Source organism: Microcaecilia unicolor, chromosome 6, assembly GCF_901765095.1.
Source record: "Microcaecilia unicolor chromosome 6, aMicUni1.1, whole genome shotgun sequence".
NCBI classification, from domain to species: domain Eukaryota; kingdom Metazoa; phylum Chordata; class Amphibia; order Gymnophiona; family Siphonopidae; genus Microcaecilia; species Microcaecilia unicolor.
Window position 1 is genome coordinate 29,624,908 of NC_044036.1, and position 17,927 is coordinate 29,642,834.

Genomic DNA, 17,927 nt, shown 5'->3' on the forward strand with positions numbered 1-17,927 from the left:
ACATCTCTCTATATAAAAGGCACCACCAACGTTCTATGAAGCCTCCAGCCGGAAGTGTGAAGGGGGAGAGATATCCGGTTTCCCCATGAGTGTCTGCCCCGCCCTCGCTCTCTCTGTAACACAAACAGTGAAGGAAAACACACACAGCAAAGCACGAAATCAAATCGCTCTCTCTGTAACAGTGAAGGACTCAGAGGGGGGAGGGGAGAGAGGGCAGAGACACACACACTCCCACATGCACACAGAAGAAATCCTTGCTAGCCCCCGTTTCATTTGCATCAGAAACAGGGCTTTTTTACTAGTTTCAAATAAAAATGTGATATGAATTAAAAAAAACCACATTGATAGATGACTTCTAATGTTTGTGAATAATAGAGAGGAAAAGCTTCATACTACCGTTGCTCAGCTCGGTATGATAACCGGAATTCTTTACAAAGTTAGAGCACTACGGCAAAAAAGTCATCATAAGCTGAAAAACCTCTCGATATTGGTGTTTAAACCCTGAAAGTTATCAGCAAAAACACAGAACAGTTCAAAAGTTACTTATCTGTGCTGTATGTGGTTGTGTTACACCAGCTGTTGCGGTACTGCTCTCATGTGGGGTCAGGTCCCGCCGGACCCGTTTCGCGCAGGCTTCTTCAAGAGTACTCACTACTGTCCCTTGAGAGCCGTAGTTTCCTGGCATGTAAAGCCAGCAGTTTTTTTTTTTTTTTTATTCATATCACATTTTTGTTTCACAACTGAAAAAACAAGTGAATCTGATTTTTTAACATTTCAAATAAGCCCAGCAGGGGACTAAAAGGTCTGGCAAGATCATGTCACCTGAAGAAAGATTCAAATTTCAGTGAAACTATCAGAACAAAAGGTATATACTGTACTAACCTTTTCTGAATTCAGGCACATAGTGGTAATTTGGATCACCTTGATGTTTGATGAAGTTTGAAAAGTTCCCACTTATAGCAACTGCGAAAACCAGTGTGGCACATATCCAAAAGGGTCCTAGACCAGGGAAAGATAGGAAGAGAGTAACTCTTGGCTCTCCTACTTTCAGAAGATGTCAAATTAAATCTTGACTTAAATTCACCACGCTTATACATCATTCACTAACTCATGAAAACCAATATTAAAAATATCTTGATTTTATACTCACCATAAAGATCTGGGTTACTCCGGATGTACAATCTGACAAAATTTTTTCCAGGTATTGGCAAAATAGACCCTTTTATTCTGTCTAGGACCTAGGAAAATATAACCAATTGCTAAAATGAGTGAAACTGGTTAATCAAAAAAATCTTCTGTGGTAAAGTTCAAACTTTTTCAGAAGTCCAAACCCACTTGTTAAATTCCCAACAGGGCTGGTCCACCTATGGCAGCACCAACTACACAAGACTCACTGGAGCCAACACAGGGCCTTAAGTATGAACAAGGCTCCACATCTACAGCAATGAGTCTTCTGTACACAGCTGACTGCCATGCTGGTGCCACCCTGGAGGGGGGAGGGGATTAGGAAAGTACAGAGATGCTAGCCACCTTAGGGGAGGGGAAGTAGGAAAGGACTGAGATGCCAGCCACCTTTGAGGGGGCGGGGAGAGGAGCGTAGGAAAGGACCGACATGCTGGCCATCTTTGGGGGGGGGGGGGGGGGGGGAAGGGAGTATGAAAGGACTGAGTTGCTGGCCACCTTTGAGAAGGGAGGTAAGTAGGAAAGGACCGAGATGCCAGTCACCTTTGAGGGGGCGGGGAGAGGAGCGTAGGAAAGGACCGACATGCTGGCCATCTTTGGGGGGGGGGGGGGGGGGGGGGAAGGGAGTAGGAAAGGACAGAGATGCCAGCCACCTTTGAGGGGGCGGGGAGAGGAGCACAGGAAAGGACAGACATGCTGGCCATCTTTTGGGGGGGGGGGGGAAGGCGTAGGAAAGGACTGAGATGCTGGCCACCTTTGAGAGGGGAGGTAAGTAGGAAAGGACAGAGATGCCAGCCACCTTTGAGGGGGCAGGGAGAGGAGCGTAGGAAAGGACCGACATGCTGGCCACCTTTGGGGGGGGGGGGGGAGGGAGTAGGAAAGGACTGAGATGCTGGCCACCTTTGAGAGGGGAGGTAAGTAGGAAAGGACAGAGATGCTGAACATCTTTTGGGAATGGAAGAGGGCCTTTAGCTGCCTCATAGTTGGGGTGGAGGGGGGGAGGCTCATGGCTGAAGATTAATCTAGGGTGTCTGATATCCTTGGGCTAGTCTTAATTCTTAAACAATATTTTCTAAGCAAGTTTACATGTGAATATGTTTACATAGATATGGTAGGTAAAGTTGAACAGTCATGTCAATGTACTCTATTTCCTTCTGGTTTCTAACTTCTGTTCCATTTTGAACTCAAGCTTCTCCTCTCTTGCCAGGTTTATAGTCACCATTGTAAATTATTCTATTGCTAAGATTAACAAATGCAGTGAGTGAGTCTGGCTTCACAATGGGAAACTACTTCAAGTAAAATTAAAGTTTAATACCGATTGTGAAAACTACCTCTCCTGAAAGCTTGCTCCCTTTCAATTTGTAGCATAAACCCAAATAGGCAGCAAGCATTCAGATCTGAATTAGCAGCATGTGTGAAAATGGTATTAGTAGCTCAGTGGGCTACATGTGTAGTAGAAACAACTTAATATGGCCACAGTAAAAAACATTACATGACAGACTAGGAACTAACATTCTTAAATCCAAAGCCACCAGTCTTAGTATTATTCAATCCATTTTCAATATGGATCAGATCACTTTTAAAACTATTTGCCTTGACAAAACAAAATACTTAATGGAAAAAAAAACTAATGACATCAAGGACATATCACGCGTAGTTGGGCTACTCTAAATTACTGTTTAAAAGGTTACAGACTTGTAATGTGTCCACATCAAAGAATGTCTGATAGTATTCAAATGTCCAGAAGGGAGCACTCTTCTTTTGTCCACCTAGCAACTGGAAGGAAGAATGATGGATTATTAGTCTTTATTTACCACCTTTTTAAAAGAATTCACTCAAGGCAGTATACAGTAAGCATAAATCAAACATAAGCAACAGACAATTACAGTTTCAGTAAAAATATTAAAATAATACATGGACAGACAAATCGTTCAGTGCGCTGGAAAACTACTCCAAAATCTTGCCAAACACATCTGTTTCTCCTGAGCTTTGACACATTTACTTAGTGCTGCACCAAAACCAAATTCCCTTTCTATTAAGCTCAATTCTCTATTTTTTTTTTTATTTTAAGGAAATGTAGATCTTATTTAAAATGTTATTGTAAAGTCGTTAAGAAAAAGTGTAGCTTGACTTATTTTCTCCAGCTAGTAGAAGCAGCTGCGCATTGTAAAATACATTCTATGCAAGCTGTCTTCTCATACACAGGAGCTCTGAAGACTGAACCTGTTTGTTCTCTACTCATGTATAATTCTTACATTAGTCCAAGAAAAAGGTACCATAACTTGCAAAGACTCCTGTTTTAGCTACTACACCTTTGCCCACAGAAAAAAAAAATAAGGGGGCAATTTTATAACAGTGTGTCTATAACTGGGCATAAACTGACAAAGGCACAAGCAAGTATGCCAGCCACAGAGCGTAAATGTGTACGCCTGTATTCCGGACATACACACGTAACTTACAGAATTCTATAATTTGTGTGTGTAAACTAGCCGTTCGAGATTTTTGTTTTTAACAATGTAGTGGAACAGCTGAAGAAGGAAAACGAGAGTTGGATGTCCAGCATTTCTTCTCTCTCCCTTCCCATCCATCCATGTGCATCTCCTTCCTCTGTGTTCCCTCCCCTTCATCCATGTCCAGAATTTCTTCTGTCTCCCCTCCATCCATGTGCATCTCCTTTGTCTTCCCTTCCCTCCCCTCCATCCATATTCAACAATTCTCCTCTCTCCCTGCCCTCCCCTCCATCTATCCATGTGCAGCAACCCTCTTCTCTTCCCTGACCTCCCCTCCATCCATCCATGTGCAGCAACCCTCTCCTGTCCCCTGACCTCCCCTCCATCCATCCATGTCCAGCAACCCTCTTCTCTCCCCTGGCCTCCCCTCCCCTCTATCCACCCATGTCCACCAACCCTCCTTTCTCCCCTACCTTCCCCCCATGTCCAGCAACCGTCCTCTCTCCTCTGCCCTGCCCTCCATCCACCCATGCCCAGCAACCCTCCTCTCTCCCCTTCCCTCCCCTCCATCCACCCATGGCCAGCAACCCTCCTCTCTCCCCTTCCCTCCCCTCCATCCACCCATGGCCAGCAACCCTCCTCTCCCCCTCCCCTCCCCTGCCCCCGTGTCCATCAACTCTCCTCTGCTTTCGTTACCTCCTGTGAGTCCTCTCGTCAGCTCGCCTCCAGCGCAGCGTTCCTTTCCCTCTCTGTTCCGTCCTCTGCCGTCATCACGTCTTGACGCGGGGGCGGGACAGAGAGGGAAGTCTCTACTGCGCATTTGCGGGTGAGTCGGTCACCTCTCATTTATATAGTTAGATGTGTGCCATGCCCAGACTCCGCCCAGCACAGTTTTGACACGTACACATGAATGTGTACAAATACACATAGATATGCAATTATTCTAATCATTTACATGCACAAACAGCTTGTAAACATCACCCACTAAATGTCTGAGGGAGCATCACTGCTGTCCCCAGTGCTGGCTAAATATCCATGCATATATTAATCAAGTTAAACTAAATCTACAGAAGCAAATAAAGAAAAGGCTAAAAGCAAAGGATGGAAATGGGTTATAATGTAGCATAATTGGGGATGATTCGGGCAACACCAGAATCTGAAGAAGGGATAAGTATCAGAGAAAATTCACAGTGAAGAAAATAGCTAACCTCTGTTTTATCAGAGTCATCATTCCCTAATAATTCATCCTCCTCCTGCCTGCTAGAGGCTCCCGGGCGTCCCCGCTGATTCTTAGCCTTCTCACTAGCATCATCAATGCTTATGGTGGTGGCCTCTGGGTTTGCTGCTAGAAGATTTGCTGCATTGTCAAATTCTACAAATAATGCAACCACAAGAATATTTAACCATCGTAACATCAACCCCTTTATGGTCTCAGTATTTTTTGACTCTACATGGTTCATTTTTAATTACATAGTACCTCTGGATACTTCTCAACATGTAAGCGGTAGAAACCATATGGCAAGAGTTTCTTTAGAAACATAATAAATAGAAATGAAACAAGACAAAGATAAGAAAATAAGATGACACCTTTTATTTTTAATTGCACTAACAATACATTTTTTATGAGCTGTCAATGGTAACCCTTCTTCTTTAGATCAGAAATTCAGAAATCAGCATTCCATAAAAGCAGTCTCATGGGGAAGATAGGGGTGGGTGGGGAGGAGGGGTGAGAAACAGGGAGAGATGGATGGGTGATCAGAGAGTGACAAAGCAGTGTAATTGTATGGTTTATAATGGGATAGGAAACCCAGATCTTTAAGTTATGTGTGGTGGGTGTCAAAATATTGCATCATTTTAACTTCAAAGGTTTTACATTCCTGAATGGTTTTGAAATTTCCTTTTTGTATTCTCACCACAAGTCATTAGTGCAGTGGTCTAGCAAAATGTTGTCCTACAGAGGTGTCGCCCTGATTAGCACTATAATTTCTGATGTGGTCCTGATTTTATTTGCACTGAATAATATACACTATATCAAGTCACTTCACTGGCTTCTGATCAAATACCGCATATAGTTCAAGCTTCTCCTTCTAACCTACAAATGCACTCAGTCTGCAGCCCCTCATTACCTCTCTACCCTCATCTCCCCTTGTTCCCGCCCAAAACCTCCGCTCACAGGACAAATCCCTCCTCTCAGTACCCTTCTCCACCACCGCCAACTCCAGGCTCCGCCCTTTCTGCCTGGCCTCACCCTATGCCTGGTATAAACTCCCTGAGCCCATATGCCAAGCCCCCTCCCTGCCCATCTTCAAATCCCTACTCAAAGCCCACCTCTTCAATGTCGCCTTCGGCACTTAACCATTATACCTCTATTCAGAAAATCTAGACTGCCCCAACTTGACATTTCGTCCATTAGATTGTAAGCTCCTTTGAGCAGGGACTGTCCTTCTTGTTAAATTGTACAGCGCTGCGTAACCCTAGTAGCACTTTAGAAATGTTACGTAGTAGTAGTAGTAGTAGTAGTATGAGGGGCATTCTCACTCTGATTTTCTTTTGTTTGTACAGCAGTAGGTTTTCCCTGGGTGTTTTTTTTTGTTACATTTGTACCCCGCGCTTTCCCACTCATGGCAGGCTCAATGCGGCTTACGGGAAAAGGCAGTCTTCTTTGAGATTACTTGGGGACTGCATCCTTTTTGTATGAAGGATCCAGTCAGGGTTTTGAGATATTTATCTCTGTCTTTAGGATCAGAACATACTGTATGCGGTGATATCTTGTAGCTTGGCTGTATATAAAGGATGTTTTAATATGTGAAGGGTGTAAGCTAGAATTGTGGAGGTAGTTGCATCTGTCAGTCGGTTTCTTGTATATAGATGTTTTTATATAGCCATTGTTGATTGAGACTGTGTTGTCTAGAAAGTTAACGTTTTCTGTGGAATAATCAATTTTGAATTTGATTGAGGGATCATATGCACTGAAAGAAGTGTAAAATTGTTTGAGAGTCTCTTCTCCATCAGTCCAAATCATAAAAATGTCACCAATATACTAGTAATATTTAGTTACCAGTTGTATGTGTAATTAAGAATGTCTCAAGTTCGACCATGAAAAGATTTGCATATTGTGGTGCCATCCTGGTGCCCATAGCATTGCCCATAATTTGCAGATAAATATTATTATTGAAATGGAAACAGTTGTGAGTTAGAATGAATTTGATTACTTTTGTAATAGTTTCTGTTGTGTATTGGTGGTCCAGGGTGGATATTTGAAGGAATTTGTCACATGCAGCTATACCATCTGCATGGGGAATGTTGCTGTATAGAGATTTTACATCCATTGTGACCAGAAGACACCTGGTGGTAGCTGCTTGATGTTTCCAATTTGTTCAGAAAGTCTGTGGTGTCTTGTATGAAGCTGTTTGTTTTGTGCACTAAAGATTTAAGAATCCCCTCTATAAGTCCAAGTATTTCCTCTGCGAGAGTGCCAACACCAGATCTAATCAGTCTGCCAGGGTTTCCGGGTTTATAGATTTTAGGTAGCATGTAAAATGTGCCCACAGAAGGGTTATTTGGTATGAGTTTCTTTAACTGTGGTTGTACTTGCTTTGGGAGTGTTTTGATAAGATTTCTCGACTCTTTTGTATAATCCTGTGTGGGTTCTACTACTACTATTTAGCATTTCTATAGCGCTACAAGGTGTATGCAGCGCTGCAAAGACAGTCCCTGCTCAAAGAGCTTACAATGTAATAGACAAAAAATAAAGTAAGCAAATCAAATCAATTAATGTATACCGGAAGGAGGAGAGGAGGGTAGGTGGAGGTGAGTGGTTACGAGTCAAAAGCAATGTTAAAGAGGTGGGCTTTCAGTCTAGATTTAAAGGTGGCCAAGGATAGGGCAAGACGTAGGGGCTCAGGAAGTTTATTCCATGCGTAGGGTGCAGCGAGACAGAAGGCGCGAAGTCTGGAGTTGGCAGTAGTGGAGAAAAGAACAGATAAGAAGGATTTATCCATGGAGCGGAGTGCACGGGAAGGGGTGTAGGGAAGGACGAGTGTGGAGAGATACTGGGGAGCAGCAGAGTGAGTACATTTATAGGTTAGTAGAAGACGTTTGAACAGGATGCGAAAACGGATAGGGAGCCAGTGAAGCGACTTGAGGAGAGGGGTAGTATGAGTAAAGCGACCCTGGCGGAAGGGTTCCTCAGTTTCCTATAGCATGTGTTGTCTGAAAGTTGTCAGTGTCCTCTTTCAATATATTTGTGTGTCTATAATCACTACAGAGCTTAAACCTTTAGTGAACAAAACAAAGAGCTTCATAAAATTATACTGCATTGTCACTCTCTGATCACCCATCCATCTCTCCGTGTTTATCACCCTACCTTCCCCATGAGGCTGTCATTGAAATGCTTTTATGTTTTACAGATATATGTCATCATTTGCTCATTTCTAAATTTCTGATCCAAAGAAGAAGAGTTACCTTCAAAGGCTCACCAAAAAAAGTATTAAGTTAATTAAAAAAAAAAAAAGGAATCATCTTATTTTATGTATTACCTTTAAAAGTGGACTAACATATATATATCTAATCGTAATATTCTAACTCTTCCTTAGACCACAACAGTTATTGGGGGGGAGTGGATTTAGAAAACTAAAAGGAGAATTCAATAAGGAAAATCAAATTTTAAAGCACAATTGGCATAGTCCTGTTCTTTATCCTGTCATATTCTATTCGCTGATTCAGTTGTTCCAGTCTGGCGGCTAATTGGATTTTTAGAGTCCAGAAAAACCTTCAGCTGACTTGGCTCAAAAAAGACATATTTGACACCTAGTAAACGTATCACACATTTACAGGGATAAACCAATGTAAAAGTTGCGCCCAAAGTTTTTACATCTTCTCTCAGGATCAAGAATTGTTTTCTTCTTTGCTGGGTCACCTTTGTAACATCAGGGTATACCCATATTTTTTGACCGCAAAAGAGTGCTGAGGAATTTTTGAAATATAATTTCATAATCATATTTAAGTCCTGCTCAAATACTAAAGATACTATCAAAGTCCCCCGGTTAGATATTTCAGCCATAGAGTCTTCTAATAATGCAGTTAAATTCTGCAAGTCGATATCATTTCTCTGAGGGGCTATGTTCACCATATTTACTGATTGAGAAGCCTCTCCACGTTTCTGAATAGTTGGAAGGTAATAAACTTTATTACAAGGGGGAATATCTTTAGGAGAGAGCTTCAAAATCTCTTGTAGATATTTTTTGAAGAAATCATAAGATGATAATGCAGGTGAGATTGGAAAATTCAGTAGTCTAAGTGTAAGACGTCGATTAAAGTTCTCAATTTGCTCTATTTTGCGAGATGTTAACATTTTATCTTTAACCAAGGTGTCCACAGTCAATTTCACTGTATTTACCTCCTCTTTTACCTGAGATACTTGATTTGTTACCTCTGTTTTAATTTTATCAAAAGCTTCCGACATTGTAGCCAGTTTACTCACTATTGTAGACATTTCTTTAGTAGATTTAGCCACCTCAGCCGAAAGTCCCCGGACCGCTTGCCAAATAGCCGTCAGGGTAACCTCTTGTGGGGCTCCTTGCTCCAGTATGTTTCCTTCTGCTTGTCCAGGGGAGGAACCGCCGATCAGGCTCAAACTGTTGGCGTCTTCCGTCTCAGCTTGGCCTGCAAACCCCACCCTGGAGCTTGCAGGACACGGAGGTCGCGTCAGCTCTGGCGGCGATAGCGTGGTATCCGGCCCCAGAATAGACGTCGCTCCTTCGGCGTCACTCAACGCGGGACTCGCCAAACCATGTTCCACCGGGAAGGTTGTCATGTAGCGGTCTAGGGTCTGCTGTATCGGAGACGAAGTAAAGGCTGTCGGCGGTTGCCTTTTAATCGCCGCTTTCCGCTTAGTATGAGGCATTTCAACACAGGAAAAATGAGAATGAGGTATTTCCAGCAGGCTCCCGAGACGCTCACACAGCAAGCTAGGACGCCATCTTGCCACTCCCCCGCACCGTCACTGTAATTACCTTATAACTGTTTCTCTGTATTACCTTACAAATTGATATTCATTTGTAAAAATTTGAAATTCAATAAATAAATAAATTAAAAAAAAAAAAAAAGTGGACTAACATGGCTACCCTACCATTTTACTTTACAAACATAAGAACTGCCATAGTGGATCTGATCAAACGTTCATCAAGCCCAGTATGTTGTAAGAAAATCCTGGTCATAAGTCAAATACCTGGCAGGATCCCAAAAGCAGATCGATTCCGTGCTGCTTTTGGGATAAGTAGTGGACTTGCCTGAACAATGGTTTATAGACTTTGCCTCCAGGAAAGTGTCCAAAGTGTTTTAATACCCAGCTATAACTGCTTTTACCACATCCTCGGGCAACTAATGCCATTACTTAATTAGGTGTTGTGAAAAACGAGATTTTATCAGATTTGTTTTAAATGTACTACTTAGTAACTTCATGGTTGTGTCCTCTAGTCTTTGTACTGTTTGAAAAAGTAAACAGCTGATTCACATTTAACTGTTCCACTCCTCTCACACCTCCCCTTAGCCATCTCTTCTCCAAGCTGAAGAGCCCTAATGTTTTCCTCGTATGAGGATTGTTCCAACACCTTCATCATTTTGTTCATCCATTTCTATACCCTTTTTAATCTTTCCAATGGAAGCTGGAAAGAATTATACAATCCATCTATCTGTCCCTCTGTCTGGTGGGGAGGGCAAAATAACTCTGAAAATTTAACAGAATGGATGAAACTTAGCATGAGGGAAAAACTGGTAAAACCACAAGTTCAAAAACGGGACAAATCGGACTGGGTGTTCCGGACATATGCTGCCCAAAAAAAAAAAAAAAAGACCCAATGATTTCTATGGGAGAAGGAGTTCCAGTTTCTACAGCATAGATTTTAATTAATGGAATAGGATGCAACTTGTCATGAGGGAAAAACAGTACTAACAACTTTAAGCCCAAAAATGGGGACAAATCAGAGTTCCAAAGAAATGAGCCCCAACACATTTCTATGGGAAAAGGAGTTCCAGCTTCTGCAGCCTAGAAACTGAAGATTGAAATGTAACAGTTGCATAACAGGACAAAGCAGTTTTAAAGGTATCATTCCCTGCTCTTCCAAACTTCCACCCCTACAAAACCTTAAGCCCCACCCCCTCACCATAGCCCCACCTCCCAAACTGCCCTATAGCCATAAGACCACGACCCCACAACTTCCAGATCACCTGACAAACTGAACCATCTGCAAATGCCCCTCACCGAAAGACTACCTCTTGCAACATCACCCTGCAATCTGCCTCCACACCCAAAATATATCCATTGTTACTGCCACACAACCCCTAAAAGTACCTCCTGCAAACTGCACCACTTCAAAATACCACCCCGTAAACTACCCTACCTTCAAAAAATACCACCACAACCCCCCCCCCACACCAAAAAAAAATAATAACCTCCTATAAAACTTCCCTACACACAACTGAGACAACACCAGGTAATACCCCACCCCTCAATCTTGTGGCCTTAAGTGTCCCCTAACCCCAGTTACCTCCCCCACAGATCTTATAAACTGTTTTATATACCACTTATAACTTAATTTAAAAAAAATACAAAACAGTGTACAAAAAAAACCCCACCCCTCCCTACAACCAATATAACATATACAAATATATCCCAGATATGTTTCAGTTCCTCCTCCCCACCCTCAATAGCACAATCCAAACCTTCCCCAGCCTCTCCAGGGGCCAGCTAGGTTTTTAAGGCCTTCAGAAACACATGCCCAGCACACACACCACAAGTGGGCCCACAGGGAATGTTAATATTTCAATATCCCGCTCCCTTGTGAGTTGAGTCTGCCCTACTTGCTTCCATTGTCATCAGCAGCAGAGACTCTGGGCAGGATCCCGCCAATTGGAAGACAGTAGGTGGAAGATAAACAAACCCCCTCCAACAGCTGCAGTTTACATACACCAATTCACTGTAATATTGTGATTAAAGGAATTACACCTCTCCAACTGCCTTTCACTCATCTCTTCTCTTGGTCAGACACACACATACACAAACATGTACACACATACTGTAAACCACCAATCTGCACCTCCTAATACACACACACACACACACACACACACACACACACACACACACACACACACGCATTTACATGCAGAGGGGTTGGAAATAATTCCTTAATCCACAATCCACACATTTTTCCCCACTTGTTTTAATTCCACTATATTGTTTTTCAGATGCGGCATCCAGAATTGTTCAAAAATGCATAAAAGAACCAAGATCTTTAATATACCAGAGGAAACATTGATGGGGCATGTCAGGATTGCGGAAGGTCAAAATTATTGCTGTATAAGTATGTCCAGCAATAATTTTGACCTCCCGCAATCCTGACAGGGCACATTCAAGCAGCAGTGCATTTCTCTGTCCAATCTATGAATAGCACAGCATTGACTGCTTAGCACAGAACAAGCTGGCACTTTTTCCATCCCTTGTGATTTTCTTATTGCCAGTACATTTTCAAACAAACTATTAGAATAATAGAGACCAGTTTGAATGCTCAGATACAATGCAGCCAGTTCTTAGACCTGAATCATGCTTCTCTCGCCAGAAGGTGGCATGTCAGACAGCACCCTAAGGGGATATGTACCAGCTGTCTCAAAGAACTGAAGGGATCAAAAAATCCATTATTCATTTCACTAGAGAAAACTTGTCCTATGATACCGAAGGCTGGGAGAAATATGAAGAAAAAAGAAAACAGATTCCACAAATGAAGGGCTCCTTTCAAATAACAAGTGAACAATGGAGGCAACTAGCCAAGCCAAGCCAAGTCAATACCAAAGAAAGAAATATAATTAGAATTTCTGCTACAAACAAAATCAGACAGATTGGGCAGACCAGTTTTTTGGGAGCAAGGATGGAGATTGGAGGGGCCAAACAAACCAACCACAATGGGTTTTCTGAGGTCCCTGAGTAAAGTGATGTGGTAGCCGTGTTAGTCCACTTTTAATGGTAATAAATAGAAATAAAACGTAGATGATAGACCTAACTTTGGGTGTTCTAGCCCATTATAAAACCATGAAAGTCTACTGTTTTATTTTATTGCATTTGTATCCCACATTTTCCCACCTATTTGCGGGCTCAGCGTGGCTTACAATACATTGTAAATAATGGAAATGCAATTTGTTATAATCAGTTATGGATTACATTGTGAGAAGTTAAGCGAGACAAAGTCAAGGTGTCGTTAGGGAATAGGACAAGGAAAAGAACAATGGAAAGAGACAACGGGAAATTGGTAGGGTGATAGAACCTTAGCAAAAGAACATTCGGTAGAACATTTTCTTTGAGTGAGGTTTAAGTGTGATGAGATTACGGGGGATGAGAGTTCAAAAAAGAATGTATTGGTGTATTTTGTCATCCTCTTATCTACCACCCATCTCTCCCTCTCTTATCCATCCAGTTCCCCCTGTTTCTCACCTAACCCACCCCACCCCACCCTCTTCCTGTGAGACTGTCATTGAAATGCCTTTGTGTTTCACTTATATATATACTGATTATGATGTTTGCCCAACATTTGCTTATTTCTGATCTGAAGAAGGGCTACCTTTGAAAGCTAATCAAAAAATTGTGTTGTTAGTCCAATAAAAAAAGGTATCATCTTATTTTCTTTTTTATTTTCTTTTATTTATTTTTGTTACATTTGTACCCCGCGTTTTCCCACTCATGGCAGGCTCAATGCGGCTTACATGGGGCAATGGAGGGTTAAGTGACTTGCCCAGAGTCACAAGGAGCTGCCTGTGCCTGAAGTGGGAATTGAACTCAGTTCCCCAGGACCAGAGTCCACCACCCTAACCACTAGGCCACTCCTCCACTCCTGTTTTGTTTTATTTATTTGGATTTATTTACTGCCTTTTTGAAGGAATTGACTCAAGGCGGTGTACAGTAGGAATAAATCAAACAAGAGCAATAGACAATTACAGTAGTAAAAATATTCAAATTATACAAAATATGGCATAATATACTACTTACAATGTCAACACAATACATAGTAACATAGTAGATGACGGCAGAAAAAGGCCTGCACGGTCCATCCAGTCTGCCCAACAAGATAAACTCATATGATTTGTACCTGTCCTTATCAGGGCACAGACCGTATAAGTCTGCCCAGCACTGTCCCCGCCTCCCAACCACCAGTCCCGCCTCCCACTACCGGCTCTGGCACAGACCGTATAAGTCTGGCCAGCACTATCCCCGCCTCCCAACCACCGGCTCTGGCACAGACCGTATAAGTCTGCCCAGCACCATCCCCGCCTCCCGCCACCGGCTCTGCCACCCAACCTCAACTAAGCTCCTTAGGATCCATTTCTTCTGAACAGGATTCCTTTATGTTTATCCCACGCATGTTTGAATTCCGTTACCGTTTTCATTTCTACCACCTCCCGCGGGAGGGCATTCCAAGCATCCACTACTCTCTCTGTGAAAAAATACTTTCTGACATTTTTCTTAAGTCTGCCCCCCTTCAATCTCATTTCATGTCCTCTCGTTCTACCGCCTTCACATCTCTGGGAAAGGTTCGTTTGCGGATTAATACCTTTCAAATATTTGAATATCTGTATCATATCACCCCTGTTTCTTCTTTCCTTCAGAGTATACATGTTCAGGTGAGCAAGTCTCTCCTCATATGTCTTGTAACGCAAATCCCATACCATTCTCGTAGCTTTTCTTTGCACCGCTTCAATTCTTTTTATATTCTTAGCAAGATACGGCCTCCAAAACTGAACACAATACTCCAGGTGGGGCCTCACGTAATAGAACATTTTAATTGACAGTGGAAGGTATAAGCAAAGATGGAATACACAGATAGGTAAGAGAGTAAGAAGTTAACTTCAATCCCTCTATCCCAGATCTTATAGCATTCAACTTATTTTCGTGTTCCTGTACTTAAGCATCCAAAATTTTAATCTGAGGAATAATTAATTTTCCAAGACCTAAAATAGCTTCCCATATTGATTCTTTTTATTACCTTTGCTGCCCCTGAAAGGGGCTTGCTGATCTATACAAAGTGTGGTGTAACCATATTTCACACAAAATGTCACCAAGCACAATAATCTTTTAAACAAAAGCCCATCATAAGATGCCAATATAACTTAAGACCACTATATTCTGTTAGGGAATTTTTCCATTAAATTGGCATAGCCCAGAGGGGGCAGCCAGCTCACTGTATGACTTTTTAATAACTGACATCAGAATCATGGAAATAATTCTGAATATTTTTGATTAGACAATTCATTTTGGGTCCCATTTACCACGTATTTTCCCATAGACACAAAATGAGTTGCAAGTCTTGAAGTTATGAGTCCTCCATAAGGTTTAAGAGCACTTCTTGACTGAAGCCATTTACCTTGAAACTTTAAATCATCTGCAGTTGCCATTTATCTGCTCAGCTCTGGATCTTGCATTCAGTAACAATATCCTTTAAAAAAAAGAAAGAAATCTCCACATAAGATGTCACTGTGTAGGACAAGATATCCAGATGACAAGTAGAAGAGTGAATCTCTAACAGAGCAAGCCTGGAGTTTAGCAATATTTAAATTGCATCCCTAACAACTATGCAGCAGTGTATTAGCACTACAAATAAACTAAGAGATTTATTTTAACAGTATAAAAAAAAACATTAAACATGGAAGTTATTTCTTTTGTCCATTCACTGTTGTCATCATTCTAGCAGACCTCTCCCTTAAAGCCTGTTTGCAAGAAAATGCATAAGCATTAATATACTGACAGTCCAACAGGTCAAATCAAGTCCACTATACTAGATCAGTTTTTTCCCAAGTCCGGTCCTGGAGTACCCTTTGCCAGTCACGGTTTCAGGATATCCACAATGAATATGCATGAAAGAGATCTACATATGATGGAGTCAGTGTATGCAAATCCAGTTCATGCATATTCATTGTGAATATCCTGAAAACCCAACTTGGCAAGGAGTACTTGTCTCCAGCACTGGACTTGGGAAGCACAAAATTACCAAGTCACACGCATTCGGCTGTACTCATACCCTCCACGCCGAGCACCCATCCTCACACGCATTCGGGGATCGGGGGATCGCTCCCCCACCCACCATCAGCATGATCTGAAATCAGTCCGTCTCTATCTTCCACTCTCCTTCATGTCCACGATACGGCACCTCTCCCTCAACCCCCCCCCCCCCCCCCCCCCCCCCGCTCAAACTCATACCTGAGGTCGCCAACTAACAAGCCCACAATTTTCCTTCTCCGGTGCCCTGTCCACTATGATACATTTACACCACGTCATCATCACACACAACTTCTCTCCCACTGCATCATCCCGCTTTGCCGGAAACAGGAAGTCGCGTCGCGTCGCGTCAGAGAGGCTCGAGCCAGGAGAATGCGTCATGTCCAAAAACGGCGTCAATAGACGACGAGGCAGTACTAATGCAGTTAGTGCTCGGTAAAAGTATGCAAGAATAGCCATGTGGCTTCTTTGCATAGGGGAAGCTCTGTGCAGATGCGCTTTTGTACTCGCCACATATAGTCCGAACACGATGAGCCGCGTCACGAGGAAACAGCAATTGCTTTACCTGTAACCATAGAGCTCCGTGGATGGAAGGTCTGATGGCCACACGTCTGGATTACGTCACGGTGACGTGGCTGCTGACCCGGCCGGCAACCTTTCCAGCAGTGGCCAATCTAGGTTACTAGTATCTGGCAGAGGCTAAGTCTTTACCCAAAGTTCGTTTCAGAACTGTAGATGTAAAAGACATGTTCATTATTTGGGCATTCATATTTTGCTAAACAAAAATGCTGTATGGCATACTTGTAGGAGAGCAACAATGAGTCCAAAATCTCCCGCAAAAAAAAAAAAAAAAAAAAAACACAAGAAAACAACAAAACAAGCGGAAGATATCCAGCAGGAGAAGGACCAGACTGAAGCCACAGATGTAAAAAACCAAAATGATTTGTTAGGACCCAACACTAGTCTGCCTAGCAAGTCTATTCAGACAGTACTACTATTAAACATTTCTATAGCGCTACTAGACTTACGCAGCGCTGTACAAATTAACATGAAAAGACAGTCCCTGCTCAATAGAGCTTACAATCTAAATTGAGCAGACAGCTAGGGGTGGGGAAATTGCAGTGGTAGGGGTGATAAGTGAGGGTGTTGAGTAAGAGAGTCATGGTTAGGAGTCGAAAGCAGTAGCGATCGTCTCATTTTTGTGAGATTCTTTGGAGGAATACCTGTATATGCCATTCTGAAGACCCCTGAAGGCCCTTTCGGCCGAAACATGGACCGTGTTGGGTCCTAATAAATCATTTTGGTTTTTAACATCTGTGGCTTCAGTCTGGTCTTTCTGGATATCTTCCACTTGTTTTGTTGTCTTCTCGTATACTTATGTGTGGGCCTATTATGTTTCTCAGATTTTTTAAATCAAAGTTCTTATGACTCTTTAGTTGTTGTACGTTTAGGTACACTTTGGGCTGCTTTTGAGTGAGCATTGCGCCGGAAATCTGTAGGTTACCTGGCAATACTGCAGCATCTTTTTTCTAGTGGGGTCTGCTCAGTTCTCAATCTACTGTTAATGCTGCCTGTCCCAGTTTCTGGCTGATAGCATGGGTTTCAAGAAGGCACAGGGCTCCTTTTACAAAGCGGTGCTAACAGGGAAATTAAATGGGGGTTCTGCAGTGCACTGCTAATCAGCAGCGCTGCTTTGTAAAAGGAGCCCTTAGCCTCTTCAAGTATCCAGGGCTGCTTTAACTACTTCTAGGAGCCCTGGGTAATTTTTGTGAAGGGGCCCTCTTTTATTTTTCCCAGATTGAGATTTCTCTCTCTCCCCCCCCCCCCCCCCCCCCCCCCCCCATCATGCTTCCAGTAAGTGCAAGATAAATCAACTTTTTTTCATGTTTTATTTTCAATTTCAAATATTGCAAATCAGTTACTACACTGCAACAATTATAAATAACACAAAATAAACTGAAGTAAAATATAACAAAACAAGAAATAATATGCATTAATTCAACCGATTACATATAAGGAAAATATTATAAATCATCTTTGTGTTGTCTCTTTTTTGTTCAATTTCTGGAATTTCAAGGAACAAGCAATGTGTGTTGTTTACTTCAAGGACTATTGCATAAAAAGGGCCGTACAGCAATTAAGGCATGTTTATATATATATATATATATTTTTTTTTTAATTGCAACAGTCAGTGAAGCAAGAAAGGAAGCAATATCAACAAAGTGAAGCAAAACCATAAGAAACAAGAGCATATA

At 42.2% G+C, this 17,927-nt stretch overlaps 1 protein-coding gene across 3 annotated transcripts in view; it reads right to left on the bottom strand.

Moving 5' to 3' along the window:
• Positions 1–16,320, bottom strand: part of YIPF1 (Yip1 domain family member 1) — a 40,334-nt gene extending 24,014 nt beyond the window's left edge. The window contains exons 1-6 of one of the 3 annotated variants that reach the window (XM_030206577.1): positions 16,238–16,320; positions 15,041–15,112; positions 4,841–5,004; positions 2,878–2,958; positions 1,151–1,238; positions 883–999 (exon numbers count right to left, since the gene is read on the bottom strand). In XM_030206577.1, the coding sequence (XP_030062437.1) occupies positions 883–999; positions 1,151–1,238; positions 2,878–2,958; positions 4,841–5,004; positions 15,041–15,071 (481 nt within the window). In that variant the 5' untranslated portion in view covers positions 15,072–15,112; positions 16,238–16,320. Of the gene's footprint in view, positions 1–882; positions 1,000–1,150; positions 1,239–2,877; positions 2,959–4,840; positions 5,005–15,040; positions 15,113–15,873; positions 16,033–16,237 lie in introns of those variants that run through there. The other 2 variants (XM_030206576.1, XM_030206575.1) reach the window with 2 other exon arrangements.
• Between the last annotated feature and the right edge of the window lie 1,607 nt (positions 16,321–17,927).